At 37.0% G+C, this 25467-nt stretch overlaps 1 protein-coding gene across 6 annotated transcripts in view; it reads left to right on the top strand.

The window, feature by feature from the left end:
- Positions 1-23771, top strand: part of su(w[a]) (suppressor of white-apricot) — a 78039-nt gene extending 54268 nt beyond the window's left edge. For all 6 annotated transcript variants that reach the window (XM_083140366.1, XM_083140362.1, XM_083140361.1 and 3 more), the window contains 5 exons: positions 2153-2220; positions 4424-4565; positions 7533-7622; positions 14082-14285; positions 23618-23771. In XM_083140366.1, the coding sequence (XP_082996492.1) occupies positions 2153-2220; positions 4424-4565; positions 7533-7622; positions 14082-14285; positions 23618-23624 (511 nt within the window). In that variant the 3' untranslated portion in view covers positions 23625-23771. The remainder of the gene's footprint in view (positions 1-2152; positions 2221-4423; positions 4566-7532; positions 7623-14081; positions 14286-23617) is intronic.
- Positions 23772-25467: the final 1696 nt, after the last annotated feature.

The following is a 25467-nucleotide window of genomic DNA, read 5'->3' as shown; positions in this document are numbered from 1 at the left end:
AGTGAATGAATTGCCATTTCAGTATGTACAGGGTGGCACAAAATAAACTGATGTTTTTTTTTTCTATGTAACTATTGAAAGAAATAAAATAAATGGTCCGTCTAAATGGCAAATGAAAGCTTTATTGTTGAAATTTGTTTTGACATTAAGAATGATGATGAAAACCATGTTGGCCAAATTACCTACCCCTTGTTCGCAGGCATATGCTCTTCTCATACTATTTTCCATGACACCTTTTACAGTTTCAGAAGTTCTTGCGGCTATCTCGTTCCTGATGGTGCCTTTAAGTTCCTCAATGGTTTGCAGGTTGTTCTGTTTGTTTACAAAACCACTTAATTGAAAATGTGCTTCATCACTCATTAACAGATTTGAAAGAATTTTGGCACCATTTGCGACATGACTGAGGAAGGCATGCGTTTAAACTAATTGAATTTTTTGGGGAAAGAGATCCAAGTCTTAGCTCAGAAATTCATTGCAATGTGCAATGAGAGATCTCCAGTTGTGTCGAGCCCTTTCTGGTTGATGTTTGGGGTTGTTTTTCAGTAATGCCTTCCATATTCAATGTTCTGATCTTATCAACCACTGTGAGGTCATCCAGTATGCCTAGTATCTCATTTAGTTTCTGTCTTCAAACTTTTTAACTAGACTGTTAATTGTGTTCTTAGTGGCTCGCGAACATTATAAAATTTGCTATAGCCTTGTTGCCTTAAAACTAATTACTGACTGATTATTTTCCCAGAAAAACTCAATATGCTGACCAAAGCAGAAATTTATTTTATTATAAAACATAAACTAAACGTAACGTTTCAACCTTCCAGCAAGGTCTTCTTCAGACTCTGCACCAAGTACAAATGTAACAAGATACAAAAACAGGACTATATATATACACAAACATTACTCCCCTCCAGACTATTAGAAAGTTGTTCTGGAACATTCTAGCAGGTGGCTTTCCCTTGTCAACTGTACTTTCACCTAAAAGGCTAAACATATTTACTTCCGTCTAGAATGTGGTTGGACTCTTTATCTCACACTCTTTTTCCTTCATTCTTCTTCCTTCTTCTCTCCTCTTTCTCTCTTGTCCTTTCAACTCTTTCTAAAACCTTCTTCCATTCTTTGTTTAACTTCAGTCCCCCATTCCAGTTCATTCTGTCTTCTTCGCCTTTCTTCTCTATTTCCTTGGACTCCTTCCATTTTCTCACTAGTATTCCCTTCTCCCTTCCTATCTGCTTAGCCTCATCCCACTCTGTCATGTCCTGTTTCTCTCGTGTGAGAGAGACCTGTTTCTCTCGTGTGTTTAATCCAGAAGGTTGATGCAAAGGGGCCATAGAGGACCAAGGCAAAGCTGCTTTTCTTCGTGTGAGAAGTGGTAAGTGCGTCGTGTCCCATCACTGCTTCTGAGACTGGAGTCTGTCATTGTTGCTTCCATGTAGCTTCTCAATTGTTCTCACGATGCTGGGCCAACACTGAAATGTCTAATCTAGAACTAGGAATCTCTAATGACTACATAAACCAAATAGAATTTACAGGAAGCCCAATGTACACAAATTCCCCATCATATCAGCACGCTCACTGTACACTGAGCTTTGCTAAATGTGTCCCTTTCCCCATAAAGGTTGCCTCGAGACAAAACATGCTTGTTTCCTGCTCGAGGCTCCGAGCATGCCAGCCAATCAGCATGAGGCATGATGTAATGCAATAGTACCAACTTATTTTTGTGGGTAGAGTGTTATAGAATCAAACCTGGTACCACTTTTCCATGCTGCTAAGGTACATGGGAACTCCAAGAGATAGATACGCAACGTAAAATAACAAAAATAGAAAGAAGAACTCCTTAAATGAGCATTACTGTGCGTCATCTCCTTTTCTGTGTTCCTGTATACAATTATTTTTCTGTATGTCCATCTAAATCCAAGAGAAATACACATACAGTGAAACCTCGATTTTACGTTTTTCAGAGGACTAAGTTGAAAGAACTTAAAATACTGGAAAATGTAAAATCGAGGAAAATTTTATCGCGTTTTGCTCTACTGGGACCATGAGAATTGAGTGTATGATGCAGGAAAATGTAAAACGGGGGAATGTAAAATCGAGGTTCCACTGTATTTAGTGTTTTTTGTAGAAGGCTCTAATTGGGGATTTTTGTATATTCCAGGTCCAATGGAGAAGTAAGACTGAAAGCCCCAAAAGAGAACGGAGAAGCTCATGAATCTTCACATCACGGTAAGTATATGTAGTCTCAGTACTGTTGAACTTTCACTTGCAAGGCATATTTTATCCATTCCAAATTAATTCTTCTTTAAAATAAATGTTTGTTATTTTTTATTTTTGAAACATTCTCAATTATTAACTCAGTAGTATATAATTTTGATATAAATTAGGTTTGACTGATATGAATTTTTTGCCGTTACTGTTAAAAGTGCTGATATAAACTTACCGACCATATCGATAACCAATATTCTAGCAATAAAATTACAAAATGTTTCTTGATTATCTTGTGTAATGTATATAAACAGGTAACGGCAGTAAGTTTTGCTTGTAAAAAAGAAACTGCTTATTTAGATTCATTTTATAAAACCAGGCTAAATAAATTATACATTTGAACAATTTTGCCCTAATTACAGTTTATTTATAGGTATATTGTATTGGTAAAATTATTTATCAGTTTGACCTACAAACTGATCCACTGACATGCCTGTATCAGTGGATACAAATAGAATGCATTCATGTACTTTCAATGAGATGGTTACAACCAAGAATATTCTGTGACTGTTGCTAAGGATTGGCGCAAACCCTCTTCTTCTTCTTTCCCCTTTTGCCTCATACTGTCGGGGTTGCCTCTATCCACTCCTTCCATCTCTCCCGTTCCTTTGCAATCCTCTTCAATTCTCTTATTCCTTTTCCTTTCTTTTGTCCTATTTATTGTATTCCTTTTTCGAATGTCTTCTGGGGTCTATTTCTTGTTCTCCTCCCTTCTGTTCTAGCTTCCATAAATTGTTTTGCTTTTCTATCTTCGTCCATTCTTACCACATGTCCAAACCATTTTAATTGTCTTTGTGTCAGTTTTTCTTCTATTGGCTTCTGATTTAATTCTCTCTCTTCTCGTTTTACCAACTATTGTTATTTGTCTTACTTCTTTTCCTCTTACTGACCAGCTTTCACTTCCGTATAGTAGAATTGGTTCCACTACTGACTTATACACTTGTAGTTTAGTTTTGGTGTTTATTTCCCTTTTTCCGAAAATGGTCTGGCTTAGTTGATAGTATGCATTGTTAGATTTCCTTACTCTATTCATCACTTCCTCTTGTATTCTTCCTGTCTGGTTTATGATTGTTCCCAGATACTCGTATCTTTCTGTCTGCCCCTGTTCTATTCCATCGCATATTATGTGTATTCTTTCTGTTACCTCTTCCGTTCTTCCTATTTTCATCACTTTGCTCTTATTTGCGTTTACAGTCATTCTTTTAGCCTTTAGCACTTCTGCTCTCACAAACCATAATGTATAAATTATCTCAGGTTTATAGTCTGTACAGTATCTCGCATGGGAGTTCTCGGTTCAGTTCCCGGAATAGGTGATCTCAAGTGGAAATTTTCTACGGTTGAGCCAATGCCACTTTGAACTGATACCAATGCTTTCCAGATGCTCATATTGATTCCCACCAATACCAAAACTTGACAACTGTAACAATTGGAAGTAGCGATAATAACTCGTGACTCAACAGCCTCTGTGAGCCAGAGCCTACCTTCCGACTGTTGGCCTCACTCCCACATGCATCAGCAGAGGTGCACGATCATCCAACCAGTTACAGGGTTGTCTGTGGTCAGTAGGACGAAGCCCAGTTGTTGTAGGTTCCCATGACTGGGTTACGCTGCTCATTTGTAGCTCCCCAATTCACAATGATGGGTGGCCACCTGTCCCATTCACTGACTGAAATCTTAGGAGAAAAGTTGTGCTTCCGTCCCAGGAGATTCGAATCAGCACTCATCCCATAGCCTGAACCCAAAGAATACAATATTCGTAACTTTTAATATTACAATTTTCCACTAAAAGTATAGCATAGAAATCTACCAGGATTTTGCTAAGACATTTGGAAGACATGAGAAAATCATTCGATCACGAAATCCATATTTCTTCCCACAGTGTTGTAAAGATAATGAAATTGTGCATTTTGAATAATTTTCAGCATATTGTGGAGTCTGCACATGTGGCATTTTTGCATACTGTGCAAGAGACCCAGACTTGTACCTTTTTTGAAATGTGTCTTCGTCAGTTTTATCTAATCACATTAATCCTTGTTTTTGCAATTAGCCTAAAAAACCATATAAGTGATGTAAAATAAAATATGTATATATGTATGCATGAAGGTGGAGAGTTTTCTTTGTTGGGAAGCTGGTTTAAATTATGGAATATTTATTCTCTCTTCAGTTTCCCATATGTCTTCCAAATCCCATAGCCACAAGAGATCCAAACACAGTAAGAGTTCTAGCGAGTCAAGATCTCGAAGTAGAGAAAGGGACAGACACCGTCATAAACATAAAAGAAGAAGATATGTGGATTCTCACAGGAGGCAAGTATCAACCCTTGGAGCCCATTTTGTGCTTCTCGAATACTTAAAGCAGAATTAATCAATTTTTCATGCATTGCATTAGTCCAGGGATAATTCAGACCTCAATTTGCATTGGTAACTAAACTCTAAATTTCGTGTTTAAGAGTTTGTTTCACATTTTGTTACAAAATTTGGTAAGGGAACTTGCCTTACACCTTTCAAAAATATGAAAAACTATAATTATATTGTGTTATTATGTTTTTCTGTCAAAAAACGTAATGTGCATGTCTCTAATAATATCACACGAGATGATAATTTAAGCATAAAATCCATTTATCCGTACAATATTGTTGCAAAAATAATGAAAATTATGTATTATTGCATAACTTTCATTTTATTTAGAGTTTGTGAAAGTGTTGTGTGGTGTTTTTGCAGATACTCAAACTCTGGAATAGCATCGGCCGAGATTGCTGATTACATTCCAACTAAAACTTTCCGATACTAATACCACTGGTATCGTCCGATCCAGATATAGTGGTGCGGTTCAGTCCCTGGTGAAATATAATCAGGGTGGCTATTCACCAAGAATTACACGAATTGTGCAGGAATTTTACTCTGTAGATGTGAAAAATTGTAACTTTTATTAATCCAAATCCCATTGAATCTGTACATATTTTTAAATGCTCCGGGGTATGTTTTTTCACAGTTCAGCTTCTGTGTTTATCGAGGAAGTAAAAGAAAGCTGCAGTGCAAAACAAAACAGTCCGTATACTTCGTTAACATTCCTCACATGTCAATCTCTCTGACAGACATAGCAAGTCATGTGATGACGCCAGATCTAACCTTTTTCGAGAATTTAAGCTAAGAATTCTTTTATGATGGAAATTGGACTGCGCTTAGCATCAGTTAATTGTCTGTCTGGATACATTGAAATGCAATAACCCTTTATATTGTACATGTATTTTTGTGTATGGGGAGAGGTGCGGTAATAAGTAATGTTGAAATAGAGGAAATTCTTATTTGTATCCTTGAATTTTTGGAAAGCTCGCCTTGAAAACCGGGAAATAAACTTGAATTTTATCGGGGTCTTAGAGTAGCCACCCTGATAATACAATGGAACTGCAATTATGTTCCTGTATTTTACATTTTACCAATTAATTTGTTAGTATGTCCCAGCAAGATGCTGAGTTAAATAATAGAACATTTTCACTGTTCATTCCACATATACCACGACACGCACTCACTTATTGTAACCTGATGTAGTAAATTTCTGTGATGACTGTTGCGATGCTCACACAAGAGTAAGAGTGCTGATGCAAGTTGTGACTGTCACACAGAAATTGAGTACAACTTTCTACAAAGACATATCATTCACTATTTATTTATAAACAGCTGATTATTTTGTTGAACAATGAACGTTTCACAATCAAATCTGGGTCACAATTCAATTGTTCCAACTCCACAGGGTCTGATGATGTAAATGAGACATTTGTGAAATACCGTTATTACGCGTGTATAGTGCACGTGCATGTATAATGCACACCCTGGTTTTTTATGGGTAAAAGTTACAAAAAAATATATCTCGTATATAATGCGCAGTACAATCCAGTTTCAAGAAATGGCTAAATGACTTCCTTAGTTGTAGATCGTAAAGCTGTTGCTATGCTGATCAAGATTGAATAGCATCATACCTATTCAATGAGTCACCTGTTGCTATGTGGACCAAGAGGAGAATATCCTCTTGTGTAAAGAATAAGTCTCCAACCCATGCCACCTCCCCCTTCTCCCTCCACTGTGTTTAGCATCCCAAAGCTTTCACTCTTGAACCACCTTATTTATTCTGTAATAGAAAGCGAGATCAAAATTACATTATGGATTTGCAGTGCTCAGGAAGTTATTTTCTATTATTTCTTGCCCAACAAATACTGCTGATATGCATCCCATGTGACGGAAGGTGCATACTCGAATTCCGCCAGAGTTGCACTGATTTTCTTGGTGTCACAGAACATTACAATACAAAGTGAAAAATCGTGAAATGGCCTTCAAACTTTTATACATGGTTTTGCTCATTCCTTCTTTACTTTTTCTAAAAGAACTTCAAAATATATACATTTTCCATGACTAATGTAACATTTATACAAGGCACATTCAAACTAGCAGTTAGCAGCACAAGATTTCTTCCATTAAGGAATTTACACACTCCATATATATATTATTATTTGGCCAGTAATACATTGTAGTTATTGTTTTCTTTTTCCTTATGTTTTCTTTCATCCAGTGCACCATAGAAATCAGAACTTTGCTTCATTTTGTGATGAACTTATTTCAACTGCATTTCACATTAGTGTCGTTATCTTGAATGGAATACTGTTGCCATATTCAGAAACTGCATGATTTAAGCTTTACAACGATATATAACATGATAGGGTTCCGTAAACATGAAAAATCAATGCAAGTGTCCCAAAATCTTGGAATGACCCTGTACAGTTTCATGTCAGCTGTCTGAATTATTCCGTACATAATACGCACCACAGTTTTTGGGAGCAAAAATTTTGGGAAAAAGTGTGCATTATACATGAGTAAATACGGTGTTACCAGTTTTAAAAATAATCAGTGTACATAAATTATGAATAATAACTTATTTTCCAGCACAAGACCTAATCTAGTGTCATATTATGCTATAGAGAATTTGGTTGCAACTTTATTTGTGCTGTGTTATATTTGGACTACACATGGGGCATTTATATTGTATGTAATTTTTTAACTTTATATGAATTTTGTAATTTTTCTTGGGTTTTCTTGTACATTCACTGCAGTTTCCCTCTGTTGCATAATTTTTTTGAAAAGTGGAACATCATTTTGATGCACCCTGTACTTTGCATACACTCTGGGTTGCAATACATCAGTTGCTCAGTATTAATTAGAAAGATCTTACAATATTTTTAAATAACAGCAATGTATTGATGCAATCCTCTTCTTTTTATATAGATCCAGATCCCATTCAAGACCTCGCTCGTATTCCTATAAAAGGCATGAGGATAGTCATTCAAGGTCAAAGAAACCAAAAAAGCACTCAAGGTTAGTTGATGAATTCTTTTCAACATATTCTTTAGTTAGTTTTCTCCTTATTTGTAGTGAGGTAGTATAAATTGTGCATCTTCGTGCTAAAGTTGTAGTTCAGAATATTTTATCTTTCTCTTTTACTTCATTTTTATCTCACTCGGTCTAATCGCAGCTATGAATGATGATTGGATGGCATCGATAAAGAGACAATCACAAACACCCATGCAAGAAGTCAAACCTGGAACCATTGCTGGTCAGACTGCGAGTCTAACGCTCAAGGCATTCAGCTACTCAGGTGGCAGAAACATTTCAAAATAAATTAGTTCAAAACACAAGCTGTTAAAATTCACTTCTTAGAAATATATGGCGATTTCATGTAATTCACAAAAATACTAATTTATTGACCCATTGATTTCACTCACTGTTACCATTTACAGATATCTCTTCATTCACATTCTTACCCTTTTGGTACCTGACCCTCTTTCGCCAGGTAAGCCCCGGTTGCCCAGACCAATTTTGAGCAAAATGCAGAGTTTTATAAAAATGACTGTGGATCGAAGACTAATTGCTGTAGACAGTAAAATTTATGCACGTTCAGCGTATATATGGAGGGAGGGGAGGGGCAGAACCGGAAAATTCAAGATTTTTTTTTTAAAAAAATGGGGGTTTCGCCTACTCCCCACCCCAACCCGACAAAAAAGTTCAGGACATTTTCAAAATACACATGGAAATAATTGCTGGAGTGTTAGGAACAAGAAAGTAATTGCACTATTATGATATGAACAATACAACACTACTTGTACCCCCAAAACGATACTGTACGCCACTGAGTCATTCAGCAAAATGCGCAGTTACCTTGAAATGACTGTACGTCTGAAGCTAATTGCCCTAGACGAACGAATCAAGTACCGTTATACGCGGAATAAACCATAGAATCGGACTACATACAATTTGTGCACATGGAGTGTATATATGGATGAAGGAAGGGGGGGGGGGGGAAGGGACCGGAAAATTCCAAAATTTCTGAAGAAAAATGCCCCCTCTGCCCCTGGACAACAAATTACAGGACATTGTCAAAATACACATGGAAATGATCGCTGGCATGTCTGGAACAAGAAAACAATATCACTATTATGATATGAACAATACAACACGACTTGTACCCCCCAAAAGATGTCTATGCGCCTCAGTTTCAAAGAAAGCCGCCATTTTCCCCACATTTTTATGGAAGAACAAGTCGTGCAAGAGTCATTATTGTTTAATATATGTGCTAACAATAATATGAAAGAAGAAAATTGCAATTCCAGCCAAAAATAGCGACATTATAACGTAAAAACTATGACGATAACAAGGTATCTCGATCGAGATACTTGGGCACCAAGAGGTTAATGTTTTTTCTTGAGCTCCATGGAATTGTTGTAAGAAGTAAGCATGGAGCAGATGAATTGTTGGTGTATTTGTATCAGCCAGTATAACCATATTTGTGTATGACTTTATCAATAAAATGTCACCAGCTCCAGTGTTCATAATGTAGACACTTTTCTCCTACCAATCTTTTGGATAATAGGTTTTAATGTGGGTCTAGCTTGTATTGTGCAACATACAACCTTTTGCTACTTACGTGGGGAAGTCAATATATAAGTCGCAAAATGAAATATCTTCGAATTGCTGCAATGTGAAATTGTTCTATGAATAACAGTTGTTGCACTGATCCTTTCCGCAAGTGTTGGTGTAGGTGGCAGCACCACCATGTATCGTATATGCCGCTAGTAGTCTCATTCTCGTGCTGCTGTGAGTCATTTGAGTGCCAAGTGGGTAAGATGGCACTCGAATGATGGTAAGGTCACCCAGTCAGCATGGAAGGTGATGGTGACCATGTTTTGGGACAGTAAAGGCATCTTGCTCATGGAATTCCTGCCCCAGGGTGACACTTGTCACTGCAGCCACGTATTGCAGAACCCTGACGAAGATACGGTCAGCCATTTGCAGGAAACATCCAGGTGCTTTGAGAGATGGAGTTCTGTTGGATGACAACACTTGTCCACACAGTGTCACTGGAACATCCAGCCTACAGTCCCGATTTGGCACCATCCGACTTTTCATATCTTCAGCCCACTGAAGAATCACCCGGGTGGTCACCGGTTCCAGGATATGGAGGAGGTCCATCGGAAGGTTACCAGCTGGCTGCGACACCAACCACAAATCTTCTTCGCTGCTGACTTTGAGGGACTCTTGAAATGCTGGGACAAGTGCCTAAATGTTCATGAGATTACGTTGAAAAATAAACTGCATTTCATCAGGTAGCTATTTCAATTTTTTTTTCTGTTCCATTTTGCGACTTATATATTGACTTACCCTCGTACAATTTGCAGTGCCACACTATGATGCCAGAAGGTCTGGCTTCGAATCCCGGTCTGAGCATGCATGTTCATTGTGAGTGTCCCTTTATCAATTTCACCATATTATCACTCATCATCATTTTTGCGATTAGCCAAAGTTGCAGAAAAGCGAAGTAAAATAAACCCAATTAATCAATTTGCATTGCCCATAATGGGTAGTTACCAACAGTTCTAAAAAAATCTCATATACTTTCTCAAGACACTTGTTGCATGGAGGCTAATCATACATAAACTTTGAACCTAATTGAGTGTTGGTTGATATACTCAAAGGTAAAAACTATAAAAGTTTAATTTAAAATTAAAATTCAGTTGGAATAAAGGCAAGGTAGACTTGCTGTTAGGCAAGAGCAATTTTTTTTTTACTTATAGCGAAGGTACCAAAGTTTCAAAGCATTCTGCATTATAAATCAATCGGGAACAAAAAATATGTGGAAAAACGAAACGTGAACTCATTACAATTAATTACAACTAGTGTTTCAATTTTCATGCAATTTGTGTTTTTTTAAGTGCATATTTGGCCATTTTTACATGATTGGGCATTTTTTTTTTTCAGTCATGTTCAGCATACTTTTGCAAATTTATTCATATTTAGTTATTTCTTAAATAGATTTTGTTCCTTATAAAATGTTTCCTCAGCTTGTTGAATTTCTTGCAAATATCTTCTCAACCCCAGAAATTTCCGACAGGGGAAAGTCAGGGATGAAACTGCGGACAATATTAATATCCCAGCATATGGTATTCCTAAATGGAATAAAATAACAGGTTTTCAAATTTCATGCTTTTCACTTCTCTCTTGTTTTTATATTACACATGTAAATAGATCATATGAAGTGAGCTATGTGGTAAGAAACAATTTGTTTAGTAGAAATTTATATTTGGTGCCTTTGTCAGAATAACTATAAAACCAGAAAACCCAGGTTTCAAACCTTTGGCAAGGCATGGAAGTATCAATGTGTTTGTCATCCATGCCATCAATTCATCATTCATCCTCATCATAACTCAAAAGGTAGAAAACTGATATAAAATGATCATCATAGAAAAAAAGAAAAACATTTTGTTGCTAGTGCATACAGTGAAACCTCGTTAATCCAGACCCCAATAAGCTGAACTTCGCTTAATTTGGACAGGCAAAAGGATATGAAAGAAAGCAGAATGTAAGGTTTTAAAAGTGGCTAGAAGTCAACAAAAGAACTTCACAAAGAATAGGCAGTTACCACCGATGAAATTCTGTTTCCCACAGACTTTGTACTGTACTGTATAGTGTATTTAGGCCTATGCCCTTTAAATACACCTTAATAAATGTGTTTTGTTTGCTATAAACAATGTCTTAATGCACTTTGTACTGTTCTTTTAGGTTATTTAAGTTAATCCGGACTTTTGTTAAACTGGTCAACTTATCCTCCCATTAGTCCGGATTAAGGAGGTTTTACTGTATTTGTGAATATTTTAGGTCATACCTGTATATTTTGATGATTGTTAGGTCATAAATTTTGTAGTACTTTTATACCTAAGTTCAGACATACTACTACAGAAGAGAACTTTAAAACCACACTACTATACTGCATTACAATTGTCACACTACATCATTATACACTATATTGACAATAATGACCTGACACCCGTAAGAATCTGCTTACCTGAAGGTGGTGTCAGTACAGGCTAGGTCTGACATTCACCTCTTTCAGAGCCTCTACCCTTTGAGGAGACTTTTCATCAGGTTGCAGTAAATGTTGGTAGGGAGTCACTTCCATTCATTCAGCAAAATGGTAAGCAGTTTGCTGGTGGTGTTCGTGTGGTTTGGCCTAGATCGCAACTGGCAATCAAACTCATCCCACAGATGTTCAATGGGGTTGAGATCAGGGCTCTGAGGTGGCCAGTCAAGTTCATTCACTCCCGTGTCATTAAACCACTTGGTTACTACCCTTGCTTTATGAATCGCTGCGTTGTCATGCTGGAAATATAAAGTACCACATCCGAACTGTTGCCACAAGGTGAGGAGAACGAAGTTGTGTAATATTGCACGATAGGCATCGGTATTCAGAGCTCTAGCCGCCAAAACCAGAGGACTAACACCATACCAGAAAAACTGCTCCATACCATGATTCCACCCCTGCTGGTGGGGACAGTACACTCTGGTAAGACTACTTGTCGGGCATTTACTACATCACACACGCCCATCAGATTGCCACAACATGTTGCATGACTTGTCACTCCACAGGATGTTTTTCCATTGTTCGAGGGACAACTGGTGACATTCTTTGGACCACTGTAATCGACGTGCTACGTTCCGGGTAGTAATCATTGGCTTATGTGCTGCAGCTCTCCCATGGAATCCCAGTGCCATCACCTACCCCCCCCTCTCTCTCTCTCCCTCTCCCCCCCCCTCCCTCCCCGAGCGAGTCCTGGCATCACCTCATGATGCTATTTGAAAGTCCGTGGCCACAGGCCACAGTGTCCAATGCAGCCTGCTATTTTTCACTTCACCACAAGTTGTTGGAGCACTCACCAATCCCTATCGGTATTTTTTTTTTTTTTTGGCCTCCCGGGTCATGGTTGTGGTTTTATCACACCCTCACATTTCCATTTCATCACTTCATCACCGACTGTTGCATGTGGTATCTGGAACCTGTCCGAAATATCACGGTTGGAATGCCTGAATCAGTTGGCACCGATAATCATACCCCCATTCAACCTCACTCAGCTTACATCGTCTGCACATTTTGACTGCTGGCAGCGGTGTACACGTCTACGTGGCACTCGCTGTCCTATATGATTCATTCAAGTGGCTCACGATGTGTATTGATGTATGTGCAATCCTTCTTACAGTTCAGGGGGTGTCCGGTCATTATTGTCAATATAGTGTATGCTCTCATGAATTACATGGATATTTGACTGAAAGATGCAGACTTGACTGAGACTTAACCCAGATCTCTAGCATACTGTGTCAATGCTAATCCACCGAGCTATTGATTTGCCTGATTTTTCATTACCGCAGTTTCTATCTTTGTTCAATCATATTTACAACTATTACGGATTGGGCAGATTAATCAGTACTCTATCGGTATCGGCGGATGTAGGCATATTTGTATATCAGTTTATCCGATTTTATAAACTTATTGATCACAACACAGTTAAACAATATGTTCAAAGTCCCCACCAACAAAATAACTTGGATTCGCTCCTTTAATCAGTGCCATGGTTTACCTGTAACACAATAGAGGAATACCTATGGCTCCAGACTTGATGGGACATCCGGCAAATATCTTACAATTTAGTGCAATATTGTGTCATTTTGTTATAATTTTTATAGATATAGCATATAGTCTGTATTCATATTTTTGTAAGTAAATGTCTAAACATTGTTTTTGACTGCAAAACTTGGTTCATCTGGTAACATAAATTTATTAAGAAGGTCAGTGAACTATTTGTAATGTTTTATCGGTTATTGGTATTGGTAAAGTTTATATTGATACTTTATCGGTAAATGGTCATAATTTCATATCTATCCATCCGTAATAAATTTAATAGAGCCTTGGCATGGTATGCCATAGATCCAGATGAAAGTTCTGGTTGAGCCTGCACTTTTAGCTCAAGTTTCAATGTAATACATAATACATATATGGTATAGTCTCATGGATTGAATATCAGAATATTGCTGATTCCAAAAATAGTTCTGATTACTCACATGAAATTTATAAATTTCGAAGATCCACTGTCTTCATTCACAAAAGGGTATGGTGTACCCTTTTGTGAATGAAGACAGTGGATCTTCGAAATTAATAGGATTCAACCATTAAATTGTGCAACGCAGAAGTGCGAAATTTCTAAATTTCATATAAGTAATTTTAAACCGCATTTACCGCATCCATCACGACTAGCTCTGATATTCCATTGTTGGTCAATAATAATACATTTGTCACTCCTATATGATTTACATCACATGTAATTTATTATTAATGATTCTAAGAAATGGTTTTACAGGTAGGGATAAATGTCGTTTCTGCTTTTCTTTTGTAAAATTTACTTGCATGAATTTGGCAAATGAGATTTTTTTTCCCAAATCACTGTTACACAGGTCAAGGTCTCTCTCCTCGTCCCGAGTAAGACATTCAAGATCCCACATGTCCATTCGCAGCAGCAGGCATCATGGCCCGAGTCGGAAAAGAAAGAAAGATAAGCACAAGAGGAGAGAAAAAAAAAGCAAAAACAAGAGTAAAGAGAATAAGGTTGTCGTTATTAACGTTAGCTCAAGTTCTTCAAGTAGCTCTGAAGATGACGGGTAAGTGGAACTGATTCATTTGCGGCAATGGTTTCTGCATGTCGAATGTAGACAGATGGGATTTTCTTTTATGTTGGAATTTTAATTGAAGCAGTTTTGTGCTTAACGTACAAGGTGTCCCAAAATGTGCCTATCAGATGCAATTCTGCAGGACTGAGTAATGGAAGGGAATGTAAGTGCTACACACAGCATATGAAATATTTCAGCAGGTCCATAGCAATGGGTAGGCTAAGGGTGCTGAAGCCTAGGGTGAGAAAAAGACAACATAGTCATAATATGCAATGGAGGAATCCCTAGATACTTCCTCTGGAGGATCACCATGTAAAAATATGTGAATAGATATACTGTATTTACGCATGTATAATGCGCACCCTGGTTTTTGATGGGGAAAAGCAACAAACAATTATATTTCATATGTAATATGCAGTACAATTCGGGTTCAGGAAATGGCTTTCTTAGTTGTAGGTTGTAAAACTGTTGATATGCTGATCAAGAGCGAATGATTTCGTGCCTATTCAATTCGTTGCTATGTGGACCAAGAGGAGAATATTGTCTTGTATATACAATGAGTCACCATCCCATGCAACCTTCTCCCTCCTGAAGGTTTCACTTCTGCAACCACCTTGTTTATTCTGTAGTAGAAGAAAGCAAGATGAAAATTATGTTATGGACTTGCAGCGCTCAGAAAGTTATTTTCTATTGTTTTTTCGCCTGACAAATATTGCTGATACACATTCTGTGTGACGGGAGGTGCATGCTCAAATTCTACCAGAATGGCGCAGCGCCGTATTTCTCAATGTTGCAAAAGTTCTGTTGCATTTCATTTTTATATCATTTTTTTTTTTAATTGTTATTACTAACGAAATCCAACCTGGTAAGTTTTATTTGTTCCAGTTGATATATATATATGTTATATGCAGGGACATAGTGAAAACATGCATGGTTTTAATGATGGCTGTCCGAATTATTCCGTGCATAATACACATTATAGTTTTGAGGGCAAAAATTTTGGAAAAAGTAAGCATTATACATGAGTAAATACAGTAATTATTATTCTTAACATTTTTTTCTTCCTTTACCTGTAGTAAAGTGCTCCCCTGTGCTTTGCACCATGCCATGAAGCTGTTTTGGGGGTGTGGAATAGGGTCCCACACTTTCTTGATCACGGCTGAAGGTGGGGCTGAGGTAATCAGCACCACCCCCCAGAGTTTCCTCTCGGTATCCACTTTATAGGATGCTGGGTGGGCGCTGGAGCCACTTGAACAGGTGGATAAATTCCCATGTTCTTCCCTGCCGGGGATCGAACCCAGATCTCTTGCATGGTAGTCAGATGCTCTAATGACTGAGCTACCACGGCTAATAATACTTGGAAGTTTCTGTTTCCCTAGTACGTTGTTAGAGATGTTTTTCAGACACAAAAACGTAACTGAAATATTCATAAATACACTAAACTTTTTTTTTTAATCAGAAATGTATACTATGAATCTTTAAATATAGCATACACATATTATTTTTAATTTTTTTTTCCTCATTTCAAAATTTGTAGAATGTAAATATCACAAACCATGACATAGAAGAAAATATTGTAGGATGCACATAAAATGTTGGTGCTTGGTATTGTGTGTGTGTGTTTTGGTGGCAGGCAGAAAGGAGGGGGGGGGGTCCTGCCCAGCATGCCAAAATATCATGCTATCGGGCTGTATTTCAGGAATTTGTGATAATATACTGTATATGCACTTTAAATCAATGACATTTGGTAACCTTAGTATGCTGTCTTTACCAAAACCAACCCAAAAAATTGGTCGAGTTCTGAAAACTACGGTGCATTGCTCTACACACTGTTTTTCAATAATTCAAGATAGTGTCATGGTTGCTGAAACATTTCTGGAGCACTGACGAGTGACTGCATGCAGACTCACCACATTCCAGCAACCAGTGAAAACAGTCTGTGAACTCTTGTAGTGTTGTATTAGTTTAAACTTGCTAGGTACATTTTGGGATGCCCTGTATTTTGTGGGTAGGTATTTCTTCGTTTGATGCTTCTAAAGCTTGTTCGTATTGTTGAGTACGTGCTATCTTTCATCTTTCATGTCCCATCAACCTGAAGGAACTTTATTATTTTTTACAAGAAGTTATGAAATGAAAACTGGAAAAATGAATAAGTATGTGGTATGTATAGGAATGCATTTTTAATGCATTAATGTGTAATACAGAGTTGTGTGTGTTTAGTATATTTTAACCAGGACCACCGTTCAGGGTGTGCGACAAGTGCCACTGCATACTGTCGGATTAAAAATTATAGATACTAGAGTTTGAACTCCAGTTAAAAATTAACCAGTAGACCTACATTAAAATGAGTTATGTACATCAAAATTTAGCTTATTCAATTCTGCGTTAATCTATGCTAACCAATTTGTTTTTCGAGTATGCTTTCTATTTTTATCGTCGTGAGAAAATGGCACACAGCGATGTCCGTTGAACCACGGAAACTGCCGGCGGGTGCTGCGAGTCAATGCTTGTGGTGTTGCCACATTCCATGAACAGCTTCACTCCGCTGAATAAAAATCAGATAATGCATTTTAAAAACAGATGCAAAGAGCTTCAAAACAAGATTAATATTTTATTTGTAGGACTACCCATAAGAAAACGTTGTTTTGCAAATTTGTTAAAAACTTTTTTTGAGAAATTTTGAAAAATTAATTTTTTTGTTCTCACGACGATAGAAAATAGAAGGCATACTTCAAAAAGAATGATCAGCATAGATTAACACAGAATTGAATAAGCTAAATTTTTTATGTAACTTGTTTCAATGCAAAGAGCTTCAAAACAAGATTAATATTTTATTTGTAGGACTACCCATAAGAAATGTTTAGCAAATTTGTTAAAAACTTTTTTTGAGAAATTTTGAAAAATGAAAATTAATAATTGTGTTTAAAACCTTTGTCGGCACCCTACTAAATTTCGTAATGATCGGACAACCCATTTTTCATTTACAGAATTTCAAAGATAGCGATCGTTTGCAAAACTAAAAAAAAAGGCCCTTTTTTTGTTCTCACGACGATAGAAAATAGAAGGCATACTTGAAAAAGAATGATCAGCATAGATGTAACTTGTTTCAATGTAGGTCTACTGGTTAATATTTAATTGGAGTTCAAACTCGAGTGTCTATAATTTTTAATCCAATAGTAGGCCTCGCGCTTCTGAAATATTTATCGTTTATTATATCATTGAATGTGCTATTCACATTAATTTCTTGTGCAAACATGATCACATAGAACAGAAGTAAGAATCCTACATTACAAACGGTGATCACAACGCTACTAAAAGGAAAATTTCCACGCTAACACAGTTGAATTTCTTGTTTGTGACCCCCAAACCTTCTATCAATTTGTTGTCATGAACTGTGTTGTTTGAGAGAGCACAGACATTGTTGTGATTCTTTGTGTTGAAGCTGATAGATAACAAATTTGAGGGTGTGCCGCTTCTTGTTGTCTTTGATTTTGCATTGTAATAAACTGAGTAAAATTGGATAGACTATGGCAGAAAAACTTATCCCCATCTTCATACTCCATTTTATGTAAAACAAATCTGCGGCTTAAATGGGAATAAAGATCCGGAGACACTTATTTTACTTCCTCAAACCCCTGAGAAGGGATGTTTACAGATGTTGCCATTGAGATTAATCAAGTTGTGTTTCAAACCTAAAATGTCTTTTTAAGGTTTTTTTTTTTTTCCACACACTGGATTTACATTTTTCGTCGGAAAGTAGTGCCGAAACACGAAACAAGGCTTGAACTAGATAAGGGAAAAATTGTTTGTTCTGATGTCCTTTAGAAGATACCAAATTTAGTATGTGCTTTCTAGGAAATCCTTATGTTGATAGTGTGTGTGTGTGTTGGGGTGGGGTGGGGGATATAATTACCGAAGATTAATAAGGGAGTTGTTTACAAGGAATTGCAGGTGTGTATATTTTCACTTCCTAAAATAAAGGTACCTCGCGTTTCCTAATGGTGGCCCTGATTTTTACTAGAAAGAAAGATGTTAAAGTAGAGGTGAGCTGGGTGTTGAGTCTAAATGTCAAGGAAATTATGCAAGATGCATCATTTTTATTATCTTTGCAACAACTTCATGGAGAGACATCAATTTTTTAATGTAATGATTATCTCACGTGCAATTATGAATATTTTAAAAGAAAACCCTGGTAGAGTTCTGTGGTATAGTTTAGGGATGGTGCAGATTAATCGGTAATCTATTGGTATCGGCCGGTATTGGTTTATCAGTAAAATTATCTATTATTTTACCAATCTGATATATCTATAAATATCATATAATTTAGTATAAAACTTCTGCTACTTTATTATAATTTGTATGGTTAATTTCCATTCCCTACTTTTTTAAAAAGTAAAAGACTAATATTAAATACCGTATTTACGTGTGTATAATGTGCACCGTGTTTTTTGATAGGGAAAAGTGACAAACAATTATATCTCATTATAATGCGCAGTATAATCCAGTTTCAAGAAATGGCTTTCTTAGTTGTAGGTCGTAAAGCTATTGTTATGCTGATCAAGAGAGAATGACATCATACCTATTCAAAGAATCACTTGTTGCTATGTGGACCAAGAGGAGAAGAATATCACTTGTGTATGTCATGAGTTACCAACCCACAACACTTCCCCCCTCTCCCTCCACTGTGGTTAGCATCCCAAAGCTTTCACTCTTTAACCACCTTATTTATTCTGTAATAGTATACAGCGAGATCAAAGTTATATTATGGATTTGCAGTGCTCAGGAAGTTATTTTCTATTATTTCTTGCCCAACAAATACCGCTGATACGCATCCCATGTGACGGAAGGTGAATTCTCGAATTCTGCCAGAATGGCAATGTCTCAGAACATTACATTACAAAGTAAAAAATCGTGGGTAATGGCCTTCAAACTTTTATACAAAGTTTTGCTCATTGCTTTTTTACTTTTTCTAAAAAAAACCTTCAAAATATGTACTTTTTCGTGTCACACGACATTTATACGAGGTACATTCAGGACCCTCAAATTAGCAGTTAGCAGCACAAGATTTTTTCCATTAAAGCATTTACATGCTCCATCTATATAATATTATTTGGCCAGTGATACATTTTAATTATTATCTTTTTCCTTATTTTTTCTCTCATCCAAAGTACCATAAATGTTCCTTCATTTTGTGATGAAATTATTTCAACCGCATTTCACATTAGTGTCACTATCTTGAATGGAATACTGTTGCCATATTCAGAAACTACAGGATTTAAGCTTTACAACATTATATAACATGATAGGGTTCCATATTCATGAAAAATCAATGCCAGTGTCACAAAATCATGAAATGACCTTTTACGGTTTCATGTTGTCTGTCTGAATTATTCCGTGCGTAAAACGCACCACAGTTTTTGGAAGCAAAGCTTTTGGAAAAAAGCATGCATTATACATGAGTAAATACGGTAATTTGATTGTAGAAAATTATGTATGTATTTGGAAAACATGTGGTTATTATGGCATCCATCCTTCTTGGTCGAGTGGTAGAAGGTATGAATTCAGGAGCTCCAGGTTCAAGTTATTTTGTGGACATATTGGTTCTATTTTAAACTGTATGCCCAGCCTCGATCAACCCACCTGTGTATAAAGTAGACGTCAAACAAACTTTTCTAACCGTCAGTCACCTCTGAAGCAATAAGCTTCATTATCGAAGACTAGGTGTAAAATAATTACGGATCAAGCATCAATTGTGTGATCCAGTCAACCTCCTTCAGTTATAATAGAGCAATCAGTCCAGCTAGTAAAATGGTTGCACTGAACATTCTCTGGATGTGTTACAAATAACAAAGCAGTTGATATGTTCTTTACTAAGGTTTAGATAAATCCATTTGCTGGTTAAGTTAGATAACATATCTGGTTTCTTGATTCTTTCATGTTCCATTCAGATGGAACTGTTGGACACCTGATAATCCTTGAATTCTGGCAGATAACATCCATTTTGGTCTAGTGTGTGTCTCTGAGATTCTTCCTGTAGAGTCCTCGTGGAACATTCAGGAAATTGTCACAGTGCAAATGCACTGGGGGTCCAGATAACCCCATTGTCAGCTTGACTTCAATTGTTAATAAAATGATTAGAAAAATCTATTGTGGAAATACCATTTCAAACAAAATTAGTATATTCGAAGAACTAATTTTTGGATTTAAATTGAACGTGCACCATTAATACGACTTGTTTTCTGTTTCATATAACAATAACTCTTTTAACTCCAACGTGAATAAGCTGAACTCCATGGCAGAGATGTGACCATAGTGTGCAATGAAGCCAGAGATCCCCTGTCCGAATCTTAGCCTGGTCATGGGTGGTGTTTGTGAGTGCCCGTTAATCAATTTCATCGTATCATTAACCCTTAGACAACCGAGCGTGTTTTCCCGGTAAACGCACTAACGACCGAGGCGTTTTCAGCGGGAATTTTAAATTTCCGCATGCTTTTATATAAAAATTTTATATTTCTGGAATTAAGAATGCTGGAGTTACAAATTATACCTCGTTTTGTTCAGTACAGATGTGGCTATAAGACTATGACATAAAAACCAAATTTCCGTTATTGGGTAGAAGAAAGAAGAAAACTTTTTTTTATGAAATTTGAAAATTGGCGGGCCCCCCATGTGGTTACGTAAATGTGCAAAATTTCTCCTTGGTAAAAGTGCCATTACAAATCCCAGAACTGAGAAAATAATGATAATCAAATTTTAAAAAAAAAATGGAACGAGATTTTTGGAGGGTGCTTCCCCCCCCCCCCCCCAAATATAACTAACCCAAATGAAATTAAACCTTACTGATGGTTTATTACATACCGCAAGACTCATGCAGAGCTAATAACATTTATATCCAAACAAAAACAGAATCACAGTATGTCCCAAAAGTCAGATACAACACGCAAAAGCATCTTGTCCCCTATAAGGGATGAACGGTCGTTGGCGTAAATACCTGCTGTCCATAGAGGACAAATGGTCGTCTAAGGGTTAATCCTCATCGTCGCAATTACCCACAAGTGTCAGAAAAGCCACGCTAAATAACAAAGATTAAGTAAGGTAATAGTAAAGTAGGGTAAAGTTCCCCATGCCACGAAGGCACATTTAGGGGAGGATTTGGCGGTAGGGCCTACACACATTCTCAATCGTGGTCATTTTGGAGTTGATGTGATCAGCATCATGCTCAGGCTGCCTTTACCCCACAGGGTTGCCACCAGGTACCCATTGATTTTAGGCTGGGTGAGCCCCAGAGCCACTTTTTGCTGGGGCAAAGCCTGAAAAATTCTGACCCTAGATCACCCACCATGGCCAACGAAAACAAGTAAACAAAATATTATGGCAAATTGTGCAGCAGTTTCTCAGGTTTGTTTCCCCTTGAAGGATGGAGAGACATTTCAGTGATTCAGATCTCACTTTAATCTGTACATCTAGTTCTTGCAAGGAAAAACAGGTGGAAAGCAGCTCAAATAATGTCTTGTCACCCCTAATCAAATGAGCAATAATACGTCATCAGTTTTGAAACAATCCTTGTCCTATTTGACGTGAGCGTAAGCTAATTGCTTGGCAATGAAAACATCAAGCTTCTTTTTTTCGCAATTCTTCTGGCCAGATTTCCCGGTTAATAGGTCTTCTGTTATCTCATGTTTGTGAATCTGTCAGATTAAACTGGATGAAACAGCCAAGCGTTTCTCAAGATGTTTCCTCATTCACATGAACTAGCAGCCAACTTCTTTCATTGCGTCAAGCGTAGTGAGAATGTGTTTTAGTTGCTGATGTAATTTCTTCCTTTCCATCGTAATGCATATATGTTTGCACCAGTTTGTTTGTTGTGAAAATGTGAATGTAAGATGCCAGTATGCTCATGATAATTTACATGGGTTGTTTTGCTTGTTTTCAAACAATTGTCGAAAATATGTTTCTAAGTTCGTTAGCAAACCTGTCTGAAATCTACAAGATGCCCTTTTTCCACACATACAGGGTGGGCACAAAGAGGCTTTCCCAATAAATGAAATCAATTATTGGGGGAAAGCAACTTTGTGCCCACCCTGTATATAGGAAGGGCTCGGGTGTATAACATAGTAAGTAACATTTTGGTAATTTTTTAGTTACAAAGTAAAATGTGCTGTCCTTCAATTTTTGAGTGAAATTGCCATGTCATACAATTCGTATTGGACTTAGAGAAGCCTTCTGAAATTGGTAAACACAACACGAAAACAATTTATCTACAGTATAGCTTCTAATAACCCTTTTTTTTTTCTTAACGAACTCAGAAATGACCAAAATGTCACTTATCATGTTTTACACCTGAGCCCTTCATATATTGCAATTTATAAATATTTTTCTATAACAATTCTTGGGGGGGGGGGGCATTATATAAAGGGCAAAATAATGATATATGGTTATTTGAGTTGCTTTTTTTTTTCCTGCAACATTTAATACTGGTTCCCCAAAACTTTTCTCAAGCCAAGATAAACACACACAACCTTACATGACTAGTCACTTTAGAAAAAGTACGTGAGAATGTGGTGCGTTTTCAAAACCAGCATTATCATCATGCTGGGCTCATTCTGGAGTTCTTGGGAAAGGATGAATGTCACTGTGGGAGGGATGTGGATTTATACCCTTCTGTGTAATTCTTTTGCCCGACTGCTTGCCGTTACTGACACTCCAGCCACTTGTTTTTATTGCAAATGACAGAGAATAATGGACAGCACTGCATAAACAGAGCTGGACAAATGAGCATTATGATATATCTGTATGTATTTTTGTTGTTTTCGTCCCCCTCTCAAGTTAACCCAAACGACAAAAATGTTGTTAACATGAAATTGAAGCAGGGACATATTAGTAATCCACTTGATTTTTCGGTATAACTGCAACACTTGAAAAAGATTTTTGCAGCATTTCAAAAACTAGTACTACTACTATTTTTTTTGCATCCTCTGGGTCGAGAAAATAGTTCACATAAAATGTCACATGACTTTTTATCGTGCTATAATGCAACATGAGAATAATATAGGAGTTATTTATGTGGTGAGATGTTATGATTCAGTAACTAGCCTTCGTTATTTTAAACTGGAGTTACACAAGTATCACTATCTGTATTGGTATTGGTTGGAATCAGTCAGGGTATCGATATAGACTCAACCCTATCATAATGTTCTTGTAGACCTGCGTGAAGCTTAATTTATTATAAAGAAGTTATGTTAAAAATAATTTATTTCTAGAAGTGGAAGTGGTGGTATGTTAGATTGAGCAATTTTTGAGACAACATAATTCCTTGTTTGCAGGTCCTAGTGATGGCCTTGTACGTCTCTCCAAATGTGATTGTCCACCAGAATCAAATTTTTCTTTCAAGAGGACTATTTTGTATATACATGTATGATGCCTGTATGTTTGTATTTAATAAAAGAAGTGTGAAATAGTATGATTGTAAAAAGAATTAGCAAGATTTATTGTCACTAATAGTTAAATGAGAAGTATGGGTTATTTTAGAAGCCCTTTACATACTGGGAATTCCAGGAATTATGCAATAATACAGGGTGTCTACAAATGATTGGAGCGGTTTCATGATGTTACCTTACGTGCAAGGTGGATCGATTTAAATCAGGTGTTTTTTAAAACGAGTTTTTAGATATCTGAATCACTTTCAGTGTATGTACATTAATCTCATAATCATTTAATGGTTTTATTATTCTCTAAGATAGGAAAATAAAGGAAATAAAATATATGTACTAATGGTGTGAAGCTGATATGAAAGGAAATGTAACACATATTTCTTTTGATTTAAAATTCAACAATTTTTAAAGGCAAGAATAGCAAACCTTTTGTGTAGAAAAATAAAGAAAATACTAATCATGTTAAACGATAAATAGTGTCATTATCATTAAACTGTAAATAAACATGGCAGCTGATATTGTTCAAACTATCGTTACAAATATCTCCAAAATTGAGCTACAAAGACTGTAAAAATATTTAAGTTACAGTTGTCGTGTACGTAGGCGTACCCAAAAGAAACTGAACTAATTTTGTGGTGGGCAGAGCTTTTGTATTACCGTGTTTTGCCGCTAGGAGCGCATAAAGCAAACCTTCCTGAGTCCGTAAGCTGAGTGCCGTCGCTGAAGCAGGTCAGGACACGTTTCGGCGGAGTTTAGAGTGACAGCTGTTTTGTGTGATCGTGGTTTTTGCAATGGCTGATTTTCGGGAACAGCGTGCGGCGGTGAAATTCTGCTCTTTGCTCGGAAAGAGTGGAACAGAAACTCTTGAAATGTTAAAAACTGCATACAAGGACGATGCTATGGGGAAAACTCAAGTGTGTGAGTGGTTTTCCCGTTTCAAAAATGGTGAATTGTCAATTGATGACAATCCTCGTTCTGGTCGTCCTTCCACGGCCCGAACACATGACAATGTTGAAAAAATTCGTGAAATCATCAACGAAGATCGACAACGAACCATTCAGAGTTTGTTCCGCAGGGTCAGACAGTTAACCAGGCTTTCTACTTGGAAGTTTTGAAACGATTGCGCAACAGTGTGCGGCGGAAGCGGCCCAGTTTGTGGCAGTCAGGTGACTTGTTTTCATCATGACAATGCCCCGGCTCTCACAGCCCTGTCTGTATGACAATTCTTGACCAAAAATGGTATGACCCCTGTTCCTCACCCCCCCATACTCACCCGACCTTGCCCCGTGTGACTTTTTTTTTTGTTTCCTAGAATGAAAGGAGACATGAAAGGAAAGTGTTTTGCTGATGTTGCTGAGGTGAAGAAAAAAATGACGGAGGTACTGTCATGCATCACAAAAGATGACTTTAAAAAATATTTTGAAAACTGGAATCAAAGATTGGACAAGTGTCTTAATGCAAGTGGAGAGCACTTTGAAGGGGATTGAAGGTTTGTACTTAAATTGTGAATAAATAAGTTCACAAAAAAATTAGTTCGGTTTCTTTTGGGTACGCCCACGTACATCCAGAATGTTTTATTTTCACTGGAATAAAAGCTACTGAAATTGTTATGGTTTCATTAACACACTCAACAAACATTTCCATAGTAGGGACAGTATCAGAAACAGAAAAATGTATATTTATGTACATTTTTTTATTTGGTTTCAGCATGTTTTTTAACAAAATCAAAAAGATCAATTTAA

Source organism: Lepisma saccharinum, chromosome 18 (genome assembly GCF_977018435.1).
Source record: "Lepisma saccharinum chromosome 18, izLepSacc3.1, whole genome shotgun sequence".
Taxonomy (NCBI): domain Eukaryota; kingdom Metazoa; phylum Arthropoda; class Insecta; order Zygentoma; family Lepismatidae; genus Lepisma; species Lepisma saccharinum.
This window is presented reverse-complemented; position numbering and strand designations above follow the sequence as displayed.